Source organism: Pelodiscus sinensis, chromosome 1 (assembly GCF_049634645.1).
Source record: "Pelodiscus sinensis isolate JC-2024 chromosome 1, ASM4963464v1, whole genome shotgun sequence".
NCBI lineage: Eukaryota > Metazoa > Chordata > Testudines > Trionychidae > Pelodiscus > Pelodiscus sinensis.
Window position 1 is genome coordinate 102,740,672 of NC_134711.1, and position 18,560 is coordinate 102,759,231.

An 18,560-nucleotide genomic window follows, 5' to 3' on the forward strand; every position below is an offset into this window, starting at 1 on the left:
TCCCAGTGGTCTGGCTTAGAGCCCATAATAGCTAGAATGCAGTGGACTCTAGCCGTGCGTCTCTTCTTCCTGTGGAATGCCCCTATGCTGGGACGTTGGGAGGGAGTTGGAATTGAGGGAGTGCCATACTCTGCTGGGACTGTGTCACTAGTGGTGTTTCCAGATGGCAGGTTCTAGAATCAGGGCCGCTATCTTGATGCTTAACATTATGTAAGAAAGCCCAAAACTAATTTGCAGAAGCAACAAATACTATTTTTCCATGTGGGTTCTTCACATAAAGTACCCTCCTGCCCTGTTTGCCCCTCTGAAGCTCTACCTCTTTCTTACTGGAGAATTGCATGGGACTCCCCAAAGAGCTTCACTCTGGCCTCTGTCAGTGGATTAGTTTGACAAGACATTCCTTCCCCTTTTTCCTTCTCACTTCCCTTTTGCAGGATAACCTAGCTAGCCTAGTTCTAAGCAATGTAATGGTTGATTTTGAAATCAGGAAAGCAGTACTAGGTAAATCAGCAGATGCTGTACTCTAAATTTGTTTTGCTGTAAGGTGTAAGTTGTATCTGTAAGCGTCGAGGACAAGTCCAGGGTAGAAATTGCTTATGGTTTATCTGAGGATGTCACCATAGGTATAGGAAGTGTCTGTGCACTCTTTCAGGCAGTCTGAGAGATCAGTCAGCTGGTAAATATGTAACTTCTCTCTGCCTCTTTCTCCTCCTTATAGGAATATTAGTATATTGACTGTTTCTTTACTATGTAGTGCTGTAAATAAAATATAAAACTCAGTACAAAATGTACCATATTTATCTAATCATTCTCTAGCTTGAATGGCCATCATCCATGGGCTGATAACCCAGTATGCACAGAGACTGAACCATGTTTATGGACATAAAGCTGTAATGTTGCCAAGTGTATCTGGTGTTTTTTGAGCAGTATGAATCAAACTGACAAACTTCATATGTAGAAGCCCGCAAAAATATTTCTCAGAGCCTTGGGGTTCTACGCTATGGAATGATTAAAGGCAGGAGATACATTTTGAAGGAAAATTACTGGTACTTTTCTTAGCTTGTTTTCTTTTTTTACCCGTGAGGGTAATTAACCATTGGAACAATTTTACCAAGGATCATAGTATATTTTCCATCACCTGAAATTTTTAAATCATAGTTGGATATTTTGCTAATAGACTTCGGCTGAACCAGCCAGAGGTGTGTGTGGATTCCAGGCACCAACCATGGTTTGCCCACAAACCCCTACTCATGGCACAAAACAAGATGCTACTCAGAGCAGATTGTGCATATCTTGGTATTGTGATTGCCTGGCTTCTTTCTTTGGATGCTTCAATAAGCAGTAAAATAGTTAAGCCTTCCTATGTGTTACACTTAGGCTGTTGGGTCACTACAGCATTGAAATGAATGGGGACAATTCACAGCCCTCAGAGTTATGGTTTCAGGCTCTCTGCAGAGTCAGGCAGAGAGCACTGCATCAATTTGGAGACAGTTTATGCTTTGAAGATTGCAGCGGGAACCAGTGGTCTAGACTAAATTTGCAAAGAAAATAAAATTAGAGAACAAGCGAGCAACTACCTTGAAAAAGTACTAGTTAATGACTTGGCCCACCTTGACCCTTGAATATAAGAGATTGAGGGTGATTCTCAGCAACCTCTCCCACCCCAGACCCCTGCAACAGCCTCTGTCTGTGAGGAGCTCAGACCCCCACAGACAGAGGCTGCTACTGAGTACCATCCTCTGTCTGCAGTGAGCCCGGGCCACTGCGGATAGGGGCTGCTGCCACCCCGTGCTGTATCGGAGGCAGCAGTGCAGGGTGGCAGGCAGCCGGTCTGCATGGGGAGCTAATTTTTAAACTGGCTCCCCTCACAGACTGGCTCACGCCTGTCACCGCATACTGCCAGCCCCACCCCCAGAGACTGTCAAATAGTCATGTAACAGCTAAGATTTCATGGGGTTACATGTCTATTCAATTACGCTATATCGAACATCCCTAATCCAAAATGGGTTCCAGAGTCATCAAGACATCAAGTTCCTAAAGTATCACTAAGGTCTTTTACTAGAATACATGGACTAATAAAACAGGTTTCCACTTAATATTTCTAACTTCATAGACAAGAAATACACATGTATACAAATAGGATATACGGATTCAGTGGATTACAACTTTTAAAGTGTCATGTTAAATCACCCGTTTTGCATAATGTGTCTTTGAGTTATGTATATTCATGAGTCAATTTTCATAAAGTATAGGAGGTGTAAAAAGATATGACTTAAATTACATAAACTTAACTTAAAAATTAACAAAAAAACGAATAAATGAAAAACCATGAGCAGTTCCTGTGTTTAGAAGAGTCATGTGCATACTCTGTGGAGACTAATTAGCACATCCATGATCCGACAACTCACTGTAAACATGAGAATCTGGAAATTGTTATGAGACCTGCAAAAGCTTCAGACTTGATGGAATATCCTTGTCAAAACTTTTAGTTTATGTAAGTTGGTCCATGGAATATTTATTTATTTTAATTTAATGAATAGGCCATATTCACCATATTTGACCTTGAATACAAATATTAAAAAGAGCATGATGGAATGTCCTGCTTGAAGTACCCAGAACTTTGAGCCACTGTTGCCTCTCTTAGCCTCAGCAAGTAAGAGCTTTGCTATTGCTAAGCTATATGCCAGCTGCCTTATGCAACAGCTTGTGTGCCTTGCGGGTAAACTATTCAGGATTCTACTAATCCAAACCTTGCCTTACAGATAACAATCAATGATCTCCAATTCCCAAGTTCCCCAGAGACCTCTCTTTGCAGCATCCCATCCGTCTCACTGGACACTCACACAAATTGCTAAGTTTGCTGCCCTCAGAGAGCCAGAACTCAGACCAAATTTGTTAGTTGAGCTGAAGACCCAATTTCACTACAATACACAGCACAGAGATGGTTTTGTAATAAAACAAGAAGTTTATTAACAATGAACAGAAGATTAATTGATAGAATATAAAAAATGGGTATGGTTACATGCAAGATAAAACAAAGAAAACATGTTTTCTAGTGACTAAAGGTCAATTTCAGCAAGTTATTGTCTTTGTCTTTGAAGACAAAGAAAATTATCTCTTCCCTCTCTAGGCTCAGAGGTCACTGAACCCAGAGTCCTCTCAGTAATGAATAACTAAAATAGTTTTTGGCCCCTTTATATTATCCAAAGTCTATTGTCTCTGCTTCATCAACCATGAATGATTCTTCTAGTGCAGATTCTGTTCCCCTTTCTCTCTCCCTACCCCCCCATCCCCTTCATTGTGAGGTGATCTCCTTTGCTCCTTTAGCTTGATGGTTTGTTTAACTTGTATGCAGATGTACTTCCATTGTCCTCTACCTGTAACCAGACCAGTTAGACAGATAAAAACATATTCCTTTGTCTAGGATAAGCTAGGGTTTATGCTCTGCCTACCAGACACATTTTAAGAATGTATGTCCAGCGCACATCTGTAACTCTTTACATGCAAACTGTTTATATATCACACAATATTAATCACCAGTTTATCCTTGGCTTTATAAAAGACCTCACTTGATACACTTTTATAGTATAATAATGCACACAATCACTTGATTCAATTGTTTATTCTTTGGAGATCAGACCTTGTATTCTGTCCAGGTTATCTGGATCCTGATTGTCACATGTGAACGTCCAAAATATATGGCCTTAAAAGCTAGACCATAGTCATTGGTTGACAAATAATTTCTTATTTATTAATAAGGTATTATCATCTTCTGGGTTTGAAATTGGTTTGGATTGATGATTCTTGCTCTATATCCTCAAAGCCTTTAAACTCAGACTTCAGAGGATCACAAGAGAGTGAATTCTAAAGCTGAATTTCTCCACAAATAATGAAATGCTACCTCACTGTAGAAAGTTAGCACTCGGTACGAACAGTAAGAGCATGCCGTCTGTTTACTGTTATAGATTATAGGGAAGAATTGGTATTGGGGATAACCTGGCCCAAATCATAACTTGCTTACTGAGCTGAGACCAGAAGGTGGAGTTGAAGTATCTAATCAGTGGTGCAGTATGGACCTCCTGGGTTATCTTAATAACCTCATGGCTTAACATTTGGAATTAGCTGAGAGAGTTCTGTTAGCCTGGCACTCAGTATAGCAAATATAGAGAAATTCTTGGCATGCAATTGATTTCAATGCTAGTGTTGCTTTCATTATTATTGTATAGTAAAATTACTGCAATTAGTCACAAATCTGTCACTTCTGGAAGTAATGTTCTGGTTTCTTAATACAAATGATTTATTACTTTAGTTTTAAAGAGTAAACATTAGGTTAAAGGAATGCTGCTGCCTCCGAGGAATTCTTTGATAAATATTACAATTAGGCATTATTCAGAGGATATATTATTTATATGCTTTGTCTCTCATTTTAGTCTTCCCTTTGTCTTTTTGTTATTACTAAGACAATTTCCATGGTTCTTGTGTTGCTTAGTCAATTTATTTGTTCCCCATATTTATTCCTCACCTGAAATCACCATTCCTCTGCCTTTGTGGCATCAAAACTGTGTTGCTACAGTAACCAGTGGTGATGTAACATACAGCAGACTATATGATTCCAAGTTAGGGATAAACAGCCTGAGATTGTGAAATTGAACGAAACAGTGATCCTGTTTTAATCCAAATGTATTTAACAAGGTGTCATTTTCTGGAATGCATGCTAGATCGGTAGTGGGTTGTGTCACCATCATTTTCTGTCCAGTAACCATGGACGCCTTAAAATTTTCTCAGAGAGGTAGCTATGTTAGTCTGTAACTGAAAAAACCTAAAAAACAACAAATGGCTCTGCAGTACCTTAGAGAATAACAAAAAATGTAGATAGAATCCTGAGCTTTTATGGGCACAACCTATTTCTTTGAAATGGATTTTGCCCACAAAAGCTCATGATACCAGCTACAATTTATGTTAGTCTCTAAGGTGCTGCAGGACCATTCATTGTTTTTTAAGTTTTAAAATGCTCTGCTGCTGCACGTCCCTGGCTGGATGCTCCCAGCCAGCAGATAAGCATGCAGTTATCTGTGTGTCTCTCTGATGTGCAAGCTTGGTTCACACCCTGATTTCAGCATAAGACAATAGTGCCACTCTGGTTCTCAGCAGCCTTGGTTATGACTTGCTGAGTGACCCCAGTGCACCCCCAATCCTGAATTTTCCCAGGACTGTCTACCTTGAATGTCCAGTGCTTTCCTGGAGCATGCAGAGGAGAAGCAAGGTCCATTGCTCCTTCAAAGAAACAAACACACAGCGGTTTGTTGCTTTTGCTGGAATTAACAGTTGTTTCAGTTCAAACACAGAACTCGGGTTGGCTTGGATTAAAGGTTAAACAGATTTATTAACAAGAAGAGAAGGGTTCTAAATGAGTTCAATTTCAAGGGATAATGACAAAAAATGGCTGTAGTCAAATAAAACTAAAATGGCTAAGACTTAATAAACTACAGCCTTGGTTCAAGGTAGATTTCTTACTAATCTTTTCTTCTTGACTTCCTCTCAGTAAGGACCTTCCTCAGAAGTACAAGAATGCTATTTTCCCTAGTCTTCTAGGTGAAAGATCTTTGCCTAAATCAGGTTTCTCACCTATCTTCAGTTTCCAGAGACTTCTTGGTTGAAGGATCCATCTTTCTTAACTGCAAGAGCTCTAGGCCCTTGTGTCTGTCCATTGATGGACTGCCAAGACAGTGTCGTCATTCTCTTTGTGTTTTCCCAAACTCTGTTTCGTCTCCAGGCTCGGGATGAATTCATGCTATTCTTTCCTGCCTGTGGACATCCCATCCCCGTGCTGGTTCATATGTAAATGGGGCTTCCATTATTTTTTTTTTATCACACTTTGCTTAATTTCACTGGAGACAGGCAAAATGGCTGCCCTCTCTCCTGTCTGTGAAAAAACCTTTTTCTCCCTGTATTGGTCACAGATACTAAAGCATAATGTCATTAAGTATCCATATTTCTTCATATGGTGTTAATACATATATTTCACAATGACATTATTCACCAGTGTGTCATAAGCTCTTTCATGAAAGCTAACTTGATATGTATAATAGGGTAATACCGTATGCAATCAGTTCATTCAATTAGTTATCATTTAGCTATCTCCCCAACTTGCTTGGTTAAAGGCTTTGTTTATCTTTTAAGTAAATGGGCCTTCATTGTCTCAGCTGATGACAAGTGAAAACAGTCCTTAGTATCCAGCATGCTGACTGGACTTATTCATTGCGTGCCAAACACATTTTAAGAACATAATTCTAGCACATATCCATAACTCTTTGTACATACATCACACAAGGATATGAATGATCAGTGAGTTTTTAGTTGTCCCACAGTATGTTACCTGCCATGTTTTTGGGTATATCTCATGACATCACCGTGATATGTACAGTAAATATGTTAGGACTGGCAAGTGTTGCTCACACAGTTCAGGGACTCTAGAAATGGACTGCCCTGCTCTCCCGTTGCTTTTTTTGTCATTGCCCCAAATCCTGTCCAATCAATCAGTATTTGTTTTTATATTAATTCTTACTACCATTTTAAATGTTCACTGTTCTAGGGGTTTTTGCACTGACAATGACTTATTAGAGGAATAATGGAGATGCTTTTGGTGCTCAAAAAATTGTGGGAGATGGTTTTGATATCAAGAAGGCAGTCGGGGCTTTTGGTACCATGGAGGGGAATGCATTATTTCTCCTTCTTTTGCATAAGGGCAGAAATGACTATTTCAGGAGATGGAGAGCTTTGCATTTAAAAAAAATTTGTTTACTAGATAACTGGTCCACTGCACCCTGACCCATTATCTACCACTACATTCACTAATGACAAATAAGTACATTTAGTCTGGTATTTCTGCTGAAATTATCATTAGTGAAATAGCTAGTACTTACACTCTAAGACTTCATTGTTACACCTCACGATGATATACGGGGTAACTTACAAGTCTCCGAGTTACTGTTTCAGGCTGCCTGCAAACTCTGGCAGGTACCAGTTGCTGCATCAGTTTCAGTAAAGTTCACAATCTAAAGGTTTTATTCACAATCATAATTGCTAAAGATTTAGGGCCTTGCAAATTACAATACCTGGAGCTCTGGTCTTCAGTAATGAAAAAGGGTGAATTAGAAAAATGTAAATATGTAAATGCTATATATGTGCATATATAAAGAAAAATGATCCTTATGTATTATGTTTTCCATATGTTGTTAAGCAGATCTTTAAATGTGTCAGCTTGACATTTTACTGGATGTCAAAGTAGTAGAAAGAAGGCAGATGCATATGTTTTGGAAAAAAACTAACCATTTCTGCCTTAGCTCCATAAACTTATGTAATTTAATGTCCATTCTCTCCTTTCGTTTTCCTGATAGTGATAACCTACTAAGGAGAGCTGCATGCCAGGAAGCCCAGGTAATACCATTTAATGTGATAAGATGAGGATTTTAATTTAATTTTATCTCAGTTGTGCAGGACTCCTGAGATTTGGTTAGCCTGCTTCAATTTCATGACAAACCTGACAGGGATTCTGGCCGTGGTTTGTTGTTGTGTTTTTTTTTTGGGGGGGGGGGGGGCAGAAATTGGGGCTACGTTGCCACAGAGTGAAGGAGGCCTCTCCTTTGGATAGGCTGGTGTACCTGATGGTACACGTAATTCAGTGCCATAATAAACAATGTGGTTGCATCATTAGAGGAGTTCTTGATACTATTCAGTTTGCATACTTCTCCAGTTATGGAGATTTAATTATTCCATGCGTGTGTAAAATGAAGAGGAAATAGATTGACAGGATTGGAGGCTAAAATTGTATATAAACCATTGAAGAGGTAGGGCAGAGGCCAGGCAAGCTGATTTATGCTAATGTTGACCTAGAACAGGGCTACTCAACTTTGGAAGCCCTGGGGGCCACAGTGATACCCACACCACATGCCAAGGGCCACAACGTAAGTGTGGTTGCATACATATGCAAATATTTATGTAAATATATGCAAATAGCTTTTCACACTGACGGGCATGAATACAAAGATTAAGGCAAGACTACACAACATACAGGCCCCATTTAAGACAGTTCTGCTGATATTAATAAAAATGCAGTATTTACCTGATTTCCACCCATATGTCAGCACTTTTAATGAGCAATGACAGTCCAGAAATTTAACTACTAAAACACATATCAACAGAAGATCCATTATATAAACTACTTTTTTGTTTTGGCTTCACAATTTTAACAAATCAAACAAAAGCTGAAATATAAGTACAATCAATGTGAAGTTAAAGGCACCAAGGGGAGAATTAGCATGGCAAGAAAAGGAAGCCAGGAATCCTTCTTCCCAGAATCCCGCCTCACCAAGCACCAGCTCCCACAGTTCTCACAGAGCAGAGGCTGGAACCCCCAAATCTAACCAACAGACCCACTGCCCAGCTACAGGAAAGGAAAGAAGCCGGAAGTTCTAACACCCAGTTCCCTGCTCTAACGCAGTGCACCCACCTCTCTCCCAGAGCCAAGCACCCTCCAGCCCTTCCCCTCCAACCTAATGCTCCTCCCTTCCCCCGAGCCAGGTACCCCCAGACTGCCTTGCTCTAGCCAAAGCACCCATCTCTCCCCCAGAGCCAGGCACCTTCCAGCCCTCCTGCTCCACCCCAATGCCCCTCCCCTACCCCTCCCTCAGAGCCAGGCAACCTCAGCTCCCCGTGCTCTAACCCAATGCCCTTTCCCTCCCACAGAGCCGGGGACATAAATCTAGTGGGGTGGAGGGTAACACCCTGGGTCTCACTGGAGCCATGCGCTTTTCCCTCCAGGTGCTGGGGCCTGTGCACAGAGCGGCTGTGAATGGTCCAGGTGCGTGGCTCTGAAAGTTCCATTGAAGGCATGTGCTGCTGTCCCCTCCCTGACCCCCTTTACAGGGCAAAAAATCCCAGACGTTTTTAGCCTTTTAAAAAACCCATCTGGATGGCAATTTAACATGTGAAAACAAGGACGTGTCCTGGGAAAAACAGATGTCTGGTAACCCTACCGAAGCCCCAGCACAGACCTTTCTCACCCCAGCCTTGCTGCCTGGCTCTGCCGCTACCTCGCCACATCTCTTGCTGCTTAGTTCTGCCACTGCCTTGCCACACGCTTCGCTGCCAAGCTCCCCTGCTGCTCCTTGCCGCTCCTGGCAGCTCCTGCGCACGCGCCGATGCAGCTTTGTTCAGGGCAGTGCCGTGCAGCTTTGCTCGTGGGGAAGTGCTTCTGCTGTGGCTGATGTGGCAAGCATCCTCTTGCTGCTCCCCTGCCAGCCGGCAGCTCCTGTGCACGCACTGATGCAGCCTGGCTTAATGTGGCTCTATGCAGCTCGGCTCGCGAGGAGGCGCTGCCACTGTTGCCCTCAGCAACGAGGCAGGCAGGTGGCCCAGGAAGCGGCTCAAGGCGCTGCGGGCCGCATACAGGCAGGCCGCTTGTTGAGTAGCCCTGACCTAGAGAGAGAGCATCTCTAGGATTGATGGGTCGTGCAATATCCTTGCCCATTCAATTCTGTTTGTTTCTATCACGATTTCTAATGAGGGTATTAGTTGTGATGGCTAATTTGGTAATATTCCTACTTGTCCATCAGGGTATGCTGATTAGAACATTCATCACCTTGTGATGTCATATGTCCATCTAAAATTCTACTTTACAGGACCCACCACACCATTTAAAACCTTTTACAGCTCCTTCCAGTGAATAAGTTAGTTGTCACTGACCTGCATATTCTCATTTGGAAATGTGATCTGATTGGCTGACGTTGTTCTGAATCTTACTATTGACCTCTGAGGACATGTTAAGGAATTTTCTGTTTTGTCACATTGTTCTTCAACTGCTCCCACTGTAAAATAAAGATTATAATACCCTTAATGCAATGCAGTAATATCAGTGAAGTGTTTTTAAGATCTTTGTATGAAAGATGCTGTATAAGTGGATAGTAAAAGAGTTTTGCTATTGGTAAGTAACATGAGAGAGAATCTAACCATTTTAAAATGTATTATTGCATCATTTTAAAATTTGCGCCTATGTTATTTTCATGATGTTGGATTTTTAAACCGTTTTTAAAAATTCTTTTTTAAATTTCTCCTCTTTAAAACAGAAATTTGCTACAGGAATACCCCGAAGTATGTCACATAAAGAAATGATTGTCATTAGTCATAAATCATAGGAGTGACAGGTTGTTTAGAACAAGTAAATATATCACATGTCCCCCAGAGTGAATAATTAATTGTTTTTAACAGCTGTAACATACCAGGGGATTATTGATAAGGGCCTTCATTTTCCCTTGTTTCCTGTAAGAAACAATTGTAATAAAATTAACCAATGGTTTTGCTCAGCTGTTTTTCAGATAAAACTTAAGAACTGACAGTTTAATTTCCCTTCCCCTTTTCTTCTCCCCCAACAACCACTTTTATACACTCTTTTCTTTCCTTGCTTTTCAAATTGCTTTAAGAAGAAAATTGAATTTTGAATATTCATGTTTTTTTCTTTTTAATTGTATTTTTTTTCTCATTTGGGGTTCCCTTGATTGAGTAAAGATTGGAGTGAATTACTAGTTTGAACAGCTAATGACCACGAAAGTATGAGATTGTGCGCATGCATGTGTATAATGGCCACCTTGCTCAGCATCACAAAATGCTTTCACAAGAGATTTCCATGTAAAAGGAGTCCAGGATCATCTTCTTGCTCATTGTACAGCACTTACGACAGTGGAGCCCTGGTCCATGACTGGGGCTTCTAGGTGCTATTTCAGTACAAATAATAAAAAGTAATAATAATAAACGCTGTGAGGGCCTTCCAGTGACAATGCCTTCTAGTGAGCTAGGAAGGAGTTTTATGGAGTTGGAGCAGCACAAGTGAAAGCACAATCTTCTCTTGCTCATTCCAACAATGAGGAATTGTGGTCTATAGTGGAATGAGCAGAAGGTATGAGAAGCTGAGTGAAGTAAGTCCATGAAGAGCTCTGAACACCAATAGGGCTATCGATAATTACGGACCGAGATGGGATAGGAATCCACTGATGGGATATGAGAACACAGGCATGGGAAGGTGCTGTTCTCTGTGAGAGCAAGTAGTCTGGATGCAATGGCCCTTCCCCCTTTAGATGAAAGCTTAGAAAACATGACTTTAAGGAGAATGTACAAAATGGAGTTCTAAGGAGAATGTACAAAATGGAGTTCTAAATAGCTTAAATTTACAGCCTTAGTAAGGGCTTCAGCAGAGCGAAGGTCAAAGCAAGGGCAAATTCTGGCCCTTCTAGGGAGGTGGTGAAAGGCAGACATTCAAGGAATATACAGGAGGCAAAAGAAGTTTAAAGAAGTTTAGGGTGAAGAATAACTCCTAAGATTTCTGTCCATGGTGGCAAAATTTAGATCTGAAATGAAGAAAAATAGTAGTGGGAGTAGGAGACATGGGACAAAGGACTTTTTGCTCAGGAGGACTTGAGCCTTTGAAATTCCTTGCAACACTGGAACGAGGACTCACTGCGAATAATGCTCTGCTAATGTGACAATCTGTGTGATGGGCCTGATTGGGAAGGCTTTTGTATGTCATATGGGGCGAGGAGAAGATGATGATGATGATGTTTGTTTGGATCCATTATTTGAAACTGTAGTGACAGATGACTTAGAAGAGAAACTCCACATTTCCTCCATTTTTTCTTCTTATTTAGGTGTTTGGCAACCAGCTGATACCTTCTAACATGCAGGTGAAGAAAGCAACTGTTTTTCTCAACCCAGCAGCTTGCAAAGGGTAAAGTTTTCCTTATGCACCGTTCCCCAAATCCCACTTTTATACTTCTAAGTTGTCCTTCATTGTGAATAGGATTGCCAGTGGTTTAACCAAAAATACCAACCCCCACCCTCCAAAAAACAAAACAAAACCGCTGGGGAAAAAATTCTGTTGGAGGGGAGGAGGGGACCCTGAGAGTTGTTAAGCAATAAAAACATTTTAAAAAAAATTAAAAACCACCAGCGTGGCCCCTTTAAGAAACACTTTTGAGGCTTTTTGGCCCTAGCAGGCTGCTGGTGGCTGCCTGCTATCTTGCCTCCCTGCATCGGGCCGGACAGCTCCCCTACGGAACCTGGTAAGCACCTGGAATTTTCACCTCCTGGCTGGGAAAAAAATCAGAAAATACCGGACATTTTAGGTGTCCGGTATTTTCTGAATTTTTTTTACTGGACAGGAGGTGAATATACCGGACTGTCTGGTTCAATACCGGATACCTGGCAACCCTAATTGTGAGCACCAGCTATCCTGTCGGTTTCAAGCTTGTCTCCACTCCATTGAAATTACCTAACTCTTATGTATGTTATGTACATCAGAAGTGTTGTATCCAAGATATAGAAGTTAAAAAAACTGTAAAAAAGAGCAAATCCCCAAATATTTTAAGTTTTCTCCATTGTTGGTTTTCTGATTTCCTGCTTTTGGGTACTCAGTATTCACTTCCTACAAAAGACCTTGATTTCCTCTCCAGCAGCAATAGTAACCATATCTTATCTAGCCAGAGTGTCACCTACTTTTGAGTTGATAAGAAATCAGTGATCCTATTGCATGGAAGTCAGCTATTGGGGAAGGGGGGTCTGCCCAGTAGAATGGTGCTGCTGAGCATGGTGTACTTGCTTAAGTAAGAAACAGAGAGCTAGTCTTCTTGAGGATGCCAGCAGTTGTCTTGAAAACATTTGTAAAAATGGTTTGCTTACTGGTGATGCCTATGTATATCTCTACTGATGGGCTATGAGTCCTGTCACATTTAGGGGGGGCGGGGGTAGGTTCAGTGAATAATATTAAGGGCCAATTGAGTTACCTGTCCTGGAAGTGCTTTGTCTTACATGTTTTGTTCTATGGCGATGGGGCAGAATTGCGACAAACCATTCATCTTTGAAAAATGTACAGTGTCCATAATTTAAAGTCTCCATTTTCTATTCCCCGGGCTCTGCTCCTTGCAAGTAATGTATAATTAATGGAATAGTTATTTTATTATGCAGTTACAGGCATAAAATGCATGAAAGCTTTACAAAAAGAAGGTCAGGTAAAGTTTTTGTTTTTAAACTTATTAAATAATATATAGAACAAGTAACTTTAAAAATATTTCCCCTTTAAAACTAGAATTTGCTTCCTACATGACTTTAAGGCATGGTGTTCCATAACACATTAATTGTGTAATAAATAATAAATTACTCTCAAGCTCTTGTATATTACTAATTATTTTGGGGACTCGTTTAAAAAGATTCCTTTGCATCCATAAAAACTGCATGAAATTTGACATACTTAAGAAACCATTCTAGAAAATTAAGACCAAAACAACCTTCCCCCATGACTGACTTTTGACAGCCTGAGAGATATTCCACAGAACATGTACTTTGTTTGTTTGATTGATTGATTGATTGTCTTTGCTTTGAATTTTCCATCTCCCTCCAGTTCTTAAATAATTTCCTCCTTTCTTTCTCCAGAAAAGCAAGAAACCTTTTTGAAAAGAATGCTGCTCCAATTTTACACTTATCTGGCTTGGATATAACCATAGTTAAGGTAAGAGTTGATCTGCAACATTAACCAGCGTTACTCTGAGATTTTGTACTGATGCTTAATAATGAGTTTTTAAACTTCTCAGTTAATTTACAGACTGCTTCAGTGGCTTTTAATTTTCAACCACGTTTGGGGAGAGGGGAGGTGCATGCATGCAGTAACACTTCTATAACAGACATTTAAGAGGAGATTCTCCCAAATATTTGAGTGTCAGATGATAAAACAGACACACAGCCCACACGGTCCTTGGAGTTACCAGTTCTGTCTTGATATTTGAGAGAGTTTTACAATCCCTTAGAGCTACAGATTAATTAAAAATAAATCTTGCATACCTTAATAACTCCCCAAATAATGAAATGTTCTGTTCTCCTGAGGGGAAGGCTAAACTACAAAGGGGTGGATTTACAAAGAGCCTTCAGTGGGAAGGAAAAGAAAAACAAATGTGAAGGGTTCCTGCTGTTTCCAAAGACTCCTTGAGACTCATACGTTGGCTGTTGAGTATTCATTACACATTGGGAATAAAACCTACTCTTTGGAAGATATATGTACTATTATGTATATATCTTTCTTGTCTTGAAGCCTTATTGACGAGATTGTGCTATATTTTTCCATGATAAACCTCTTATTTTTTATTGGTGTTTATTCTACTAAAAATATAGTGTCCGCCAAAGAGGAAATGTTAGTTGTTGTATTTATTTTATAAGTCGCTTGTCAAACTGCAGCAGGTGTTTCACATGGTAAGCGGAATATGACTGGGCCACTATTTGGATGAGAGACCACTACAGGAAAACTAGGTGCTGCAGGAAGTAGAGTTTGTTGTGGCATTGAACCCTCATGCTCACCACTGAACTCGTCTTGTTGAGAAGCACTATTCTTCTGGATACACACCTTACCACTTATGATCATTAAAGACCCTGTGATGTTTTCTTTTGCAGGAACAAGAGTGAAAACTAGGTGTTTGTGTTAAGTTCTTCTTAGACTACATGCAGTCAATCTTAATTCTCAATGCAGTTTTAGCTGAATACAACTGTATTCCAGATACGCCTGTGTAGGTTCACTGTGGCATATGAACTGCTTCAACAAGAAGTGCTGTTAAACAAGGGACTTGTTTCACTCATGGGTGAAGTGATTCTGTGCAGGTAGTATAATAAGTGCATGATGTTTTTACAAGATCAGTAGTAGAGCAAATCATAGGTATCAGAGGTGTCCCTGTGGACATGGAGCTATAGGCATAGTAAGTTGAATTTCTAAACCTTGGTTTCTCTTGGTATCTCAGACAGATTATGAAGGACAAGCAAAAAAGCTGCTGGAGTTGATGGAAAATACGGACCTGATCATTATTGCAGGAGGGGATGGAACGGTACAGGAGGTAGGAGTTTCTCCTGGTTTGTATGTAAAAAGTCACAATACCATATTGGGGCTAGAAAGATGGAATGTTGTATAACGTAACTGCAGAATGCTATAGTTCTGATTTGAGAGCTGTTCATTACATAACACCAGTTTTCAGTCATTATGCCTTTCTGATTTGGGGTTAAAACCCTTCTGTACTCAAAGGGGGTGGGATGTGTGTGCAAGGGTGGATGTGTCCTTTCTCAGGGTATTTTATGCTATTTTGAACATATGTCACTTGGGAAAACATGTTCTGATATCTTTTTGCCTGATCACTCTCAAGTGGTGTCATTGTCAAAACTAATCCATAGCACATTCATAGTCCTGAGCAAGGGATGCATGCTTTACCCGGGATGAAAGAAAATAAAGAATGTTTTAAAAAGTTACAAAGAATTCAAAATAGGGTGCTGTTTGTGTGCAAGCAATTAGAATGAATCACCTATCAAGGGAAGTCACAGATTCTCCATCTCTTCATGTTATCACATCAGAACAGGCTGCCTTCTGGAAGATAAGTTTTAGTCAAACTCAAGTTATTGAGCTTACTACAGGAGTAACAGGTTGAAACGGTGTATGGCCTACGTTATACAGGAGGTCAGACTAGGTGATCTAATTATAGTTCCATCTGGCTTTAAAATTGATTTATTTAAAAAAATATTTTCTCATGTGTTAAGAGCATACCGAGTGCCTTCATAACACAAGCACAAACACTGGTTTTGTGGCATCTTTAAATGCATATGCTGACTTTAATCAGTGATAGTACATTCAAATCCCTGCTACTTTTCTCCATGGTGGATACAGAAAATGCACCCCTTTCTGTGTAAGAAACTACACCACCTTCCATAAAACATTGAAGGTCTCATAAAGGTGCCTTTATTCTGAGCAGCAGTTGTCTCCATTTCATAGGTTTCCACTGTAATTGCACAAAAGAATTCAAAAGCCAAATATTTCCACTATCTTTCAGGTCATCACTGGACTCCTCCGCAGAGCAGATGAGGTGAGGTTTTTTATTTTATTTTTTTAAAATTTATATCTGAGGGTTCCATCCCAGGCATTCATTTGAACCTCCTGGCCCAAGCAGACATCTGCAGATAATCCAAGGCCAGCTTGCTGTTTAAAGGGTCATGCTAGTATCCTGTAGTTTTACCCACTTTCTCTCTTTCCCTTTTTTAGTTAGTGAAATGGTTCCTGATCCAAACTGTTGGGAACTTCCAGTTACAGAGCAGGGGATGTGCAGAAACCAGGCACAAAACGTTCAAAGGCCTATGGCCCAATTTTGCCCAGTTCTTTTTTTTGTTTGGCAATAGAGCTGGGAAAAAGCTACAAGTGATTTTCTGTATCTACAAGCTGAACTGAATTCAATGTGACTGTGCTCCCACTTCTTTTATGTTCATGTAATGTCAGTATTCAAGCAGTGAATTTCTATTTTCCTAAAGAATAGTGATAGAAATGTAGCCGTGTTAGTCTGGCGTAGCTGAAACAAAAAACAGGACTATGTAGCATTTTAAAGACTAACAAGATGGTTTATTAGGTTCATCACCTAATAAACCATCTTGTTAGTCTTTAAAGTGCTACATAGTCCTGTATTTTGTTTTCCTAAATGGTTGCAGAAAGCGAATTTTAAGGGCTTATGCTAGAATACTAGTACTAGAAGTGATGATATATTTTACTGGGAATGACACTGCTAATTAACAAAGCAGAGGAGCACTGCTCCCAAAACTTCTTGGCAGAATCCTGGCAGAAAGGCAGTGAAATGATCTAGACAAGGATCTGATGACACTTTTGGCAGCTAGAACTGTGCCTGCTTACACAATTACTTTGTCTGACTCTGACAAGACATTTTTAGAAGTAAATTTTGCAAATAAGCCGGTAATTTTTAAAAGGATGCTGAGTATCAAAGAAATGAACAACATCATCAAAACATTTTTCTCTGTTTTTTGTACCACAGTTGACCAGTAAGTTTCCTATCCTTGAAAGAATGAAGAAAAAAGAATGTCTGTTCTGTTTTCTGTGTTTATCTTTGAGCATTTGACAGCATTTTTATTTACAGTAGCCCACAATATTCTGCATACTACATTATTCTGCAGGGAGAAGGAGTTTACTGTAATGTGGTCAGAGCTTCTCTCTCTGAATTTCTTGGGCCAGAGAATTCTCTTATCACACATAATTTTGTCCCTACTATCAATTGACATACTAGAGATAACAGTTTCCTGCAGATCTGCCCACCTGTTTGTGCTCTGTCTTCCTGTATGAATTGTGTCTTAACAACACTTCTGATTATAGGAGGAGACTATTAAAGGTGCTAAAGATATGCCCTCTTTAGTAAAATTGAAAGGCAAAGCAGGAGTAAATAGGCCTGCAAAAAAATAATAAAAGGACACTGAGTACAGGCAGTCCCCGGGTTACGTACAAGATAGGGACTGTAGGTTTGTTCTTAAGTTGAATCTGTATGTAAGTCGGAACTGGCGTCCAGATTCAGCCACTGCTGAAACTGACCGCCAGTTCTGACTTACATACAGAATCAACTTAAGAACCCCAAGCTTCCCAAGTCAGCTGCTGCTGAAACTGATCAGCAGCTGATTCCAGGAAGCCCGGGGCAGAGCAACTCTGCCTGGGGCTTCCTGTAGTCAGCGCTGGTCAGTTTCAGCAATGGCTAAATCAGGATGCCTGGGGCAGAGTAGCTGGGGTGCTGCTGGGTTGCTCCAGTAGCGCCGCTCCTCGGCACTACTGGACCAACCCAGCAGCACCCCATCTGCTCTGCCCCAGGCATCCTGATTCAGCCGCTGCTGAAACTGACCAGCAGCGGCTGAATCAGGACCAGAGCAGCTGGGGTGCTCCTGGGTTGGACCAGTAGCGCCCAGAGCGGCGCTGCGGGACCAACCGGCAGCACCCCAGCTGCTCTGCCACAGGCGTCCGGAGAAAAGCCTAGTCTGCGGGGGGGGGCGGGGGGAGCGTACTAGCTGCGCACCCCCCCACCCCAGCAGACCAGGAAGACACGGGCGGCGGACCGAGATGCACCGCGGTCCCGCCACCTGGGTCCTCTGCGGCTTTGCTCCCAGTCTCCCTGGTCTGCTGGAGACCAGCAGACCAGGGAGACGGGGAGCAAAGCCTCTGAGGACGCTGGCAGCGGGACAGCCGCGGGGCGTCTGGGCTGTCCCACTGCCGGCTTCCCCCACGGCTTTGCAAAGCCTCGGGGAAGCCGGCAGCGGAGCAGCCCAGGTGCGCCTGGGCTGCCTCGCTGCCCGAGCCCCCCCGCAGCTTTGCAAAGCCACGGGGAAGCCGGCAGAGGAGCAGCCCAGGCGCGCCTGGGGTGCCCCGCTGCCCGAGCCCCCCCCTCGGCTTTGCAAAGCCGCGGGGGCGGGGGTGGGGGCTCGGGCAGCCCAGGTACCCCTGGGCTGCCCGAGCCCCTCCGTGGCTTTGCTCTGCTTCTTCCTGGTCTGCAGACCAGGGAGACGCAGAGAAAGCCCCAGAGTACACGGGCGGCAGGACCGCGAGGTCCCGCAGTCCGTGTACTCTGGGGCAGCCCCGTTCGTATCTGCGGATCCGACATAAGTCGGATCCGCGTAAGTCGGGGACTGCCTGTAGAGTGAAAGGAGGGTGTTAGGAGGTACTAGGGGCTTACAAA

The 18,560-nt window shown here is 41.7% G+C and overlaps 1 protein-coding gene across 5 annotated transcripts in view; it reads left to right on the forward strand.

Moving 5' to 3' along the window:
• AGK (acylglycerol kinase) overlaps positions 1 to 18,560 on the forward strand; it is a 56,984-nt gene that overhangs the window by 15,917 nt on the left and 22,507 nt on the right. For 3 of the 5 annotated variants that reach the window (XM_006133374.4, XM_006133375.4, XM_006133376.4), the window contains exons 3-7: positions 7,398 to 7,437; positions 11,697 to 11,776; positions 13,477 to 13,552; positions 14,826 to 14,918; positions 15,900 to 15,932. In XM_006133374.4, the coding sequence (XP_006133436.2) occupies positions 7,398 to 7,437; positions 11,697 to 11,776; positions 13,477 to 13,552; positions 14,826 to 14,918; positions 15,900 to 15,932 (322 nt within the window). Of the gene's footprint in view, positions 1 to 7,397; positions 7,438 to 8,836; positions 8,861 to 11,696; positions 11,777 to 13,476; positions 13,553 to 14,825; positions 14,919 to 15,899; positions 15,933 to 18,560 lie in introns of those variants that run through there. The other 2 variants (XM_075939995.1, XM_025189799.2) reach the window with 2 other exon arrangements.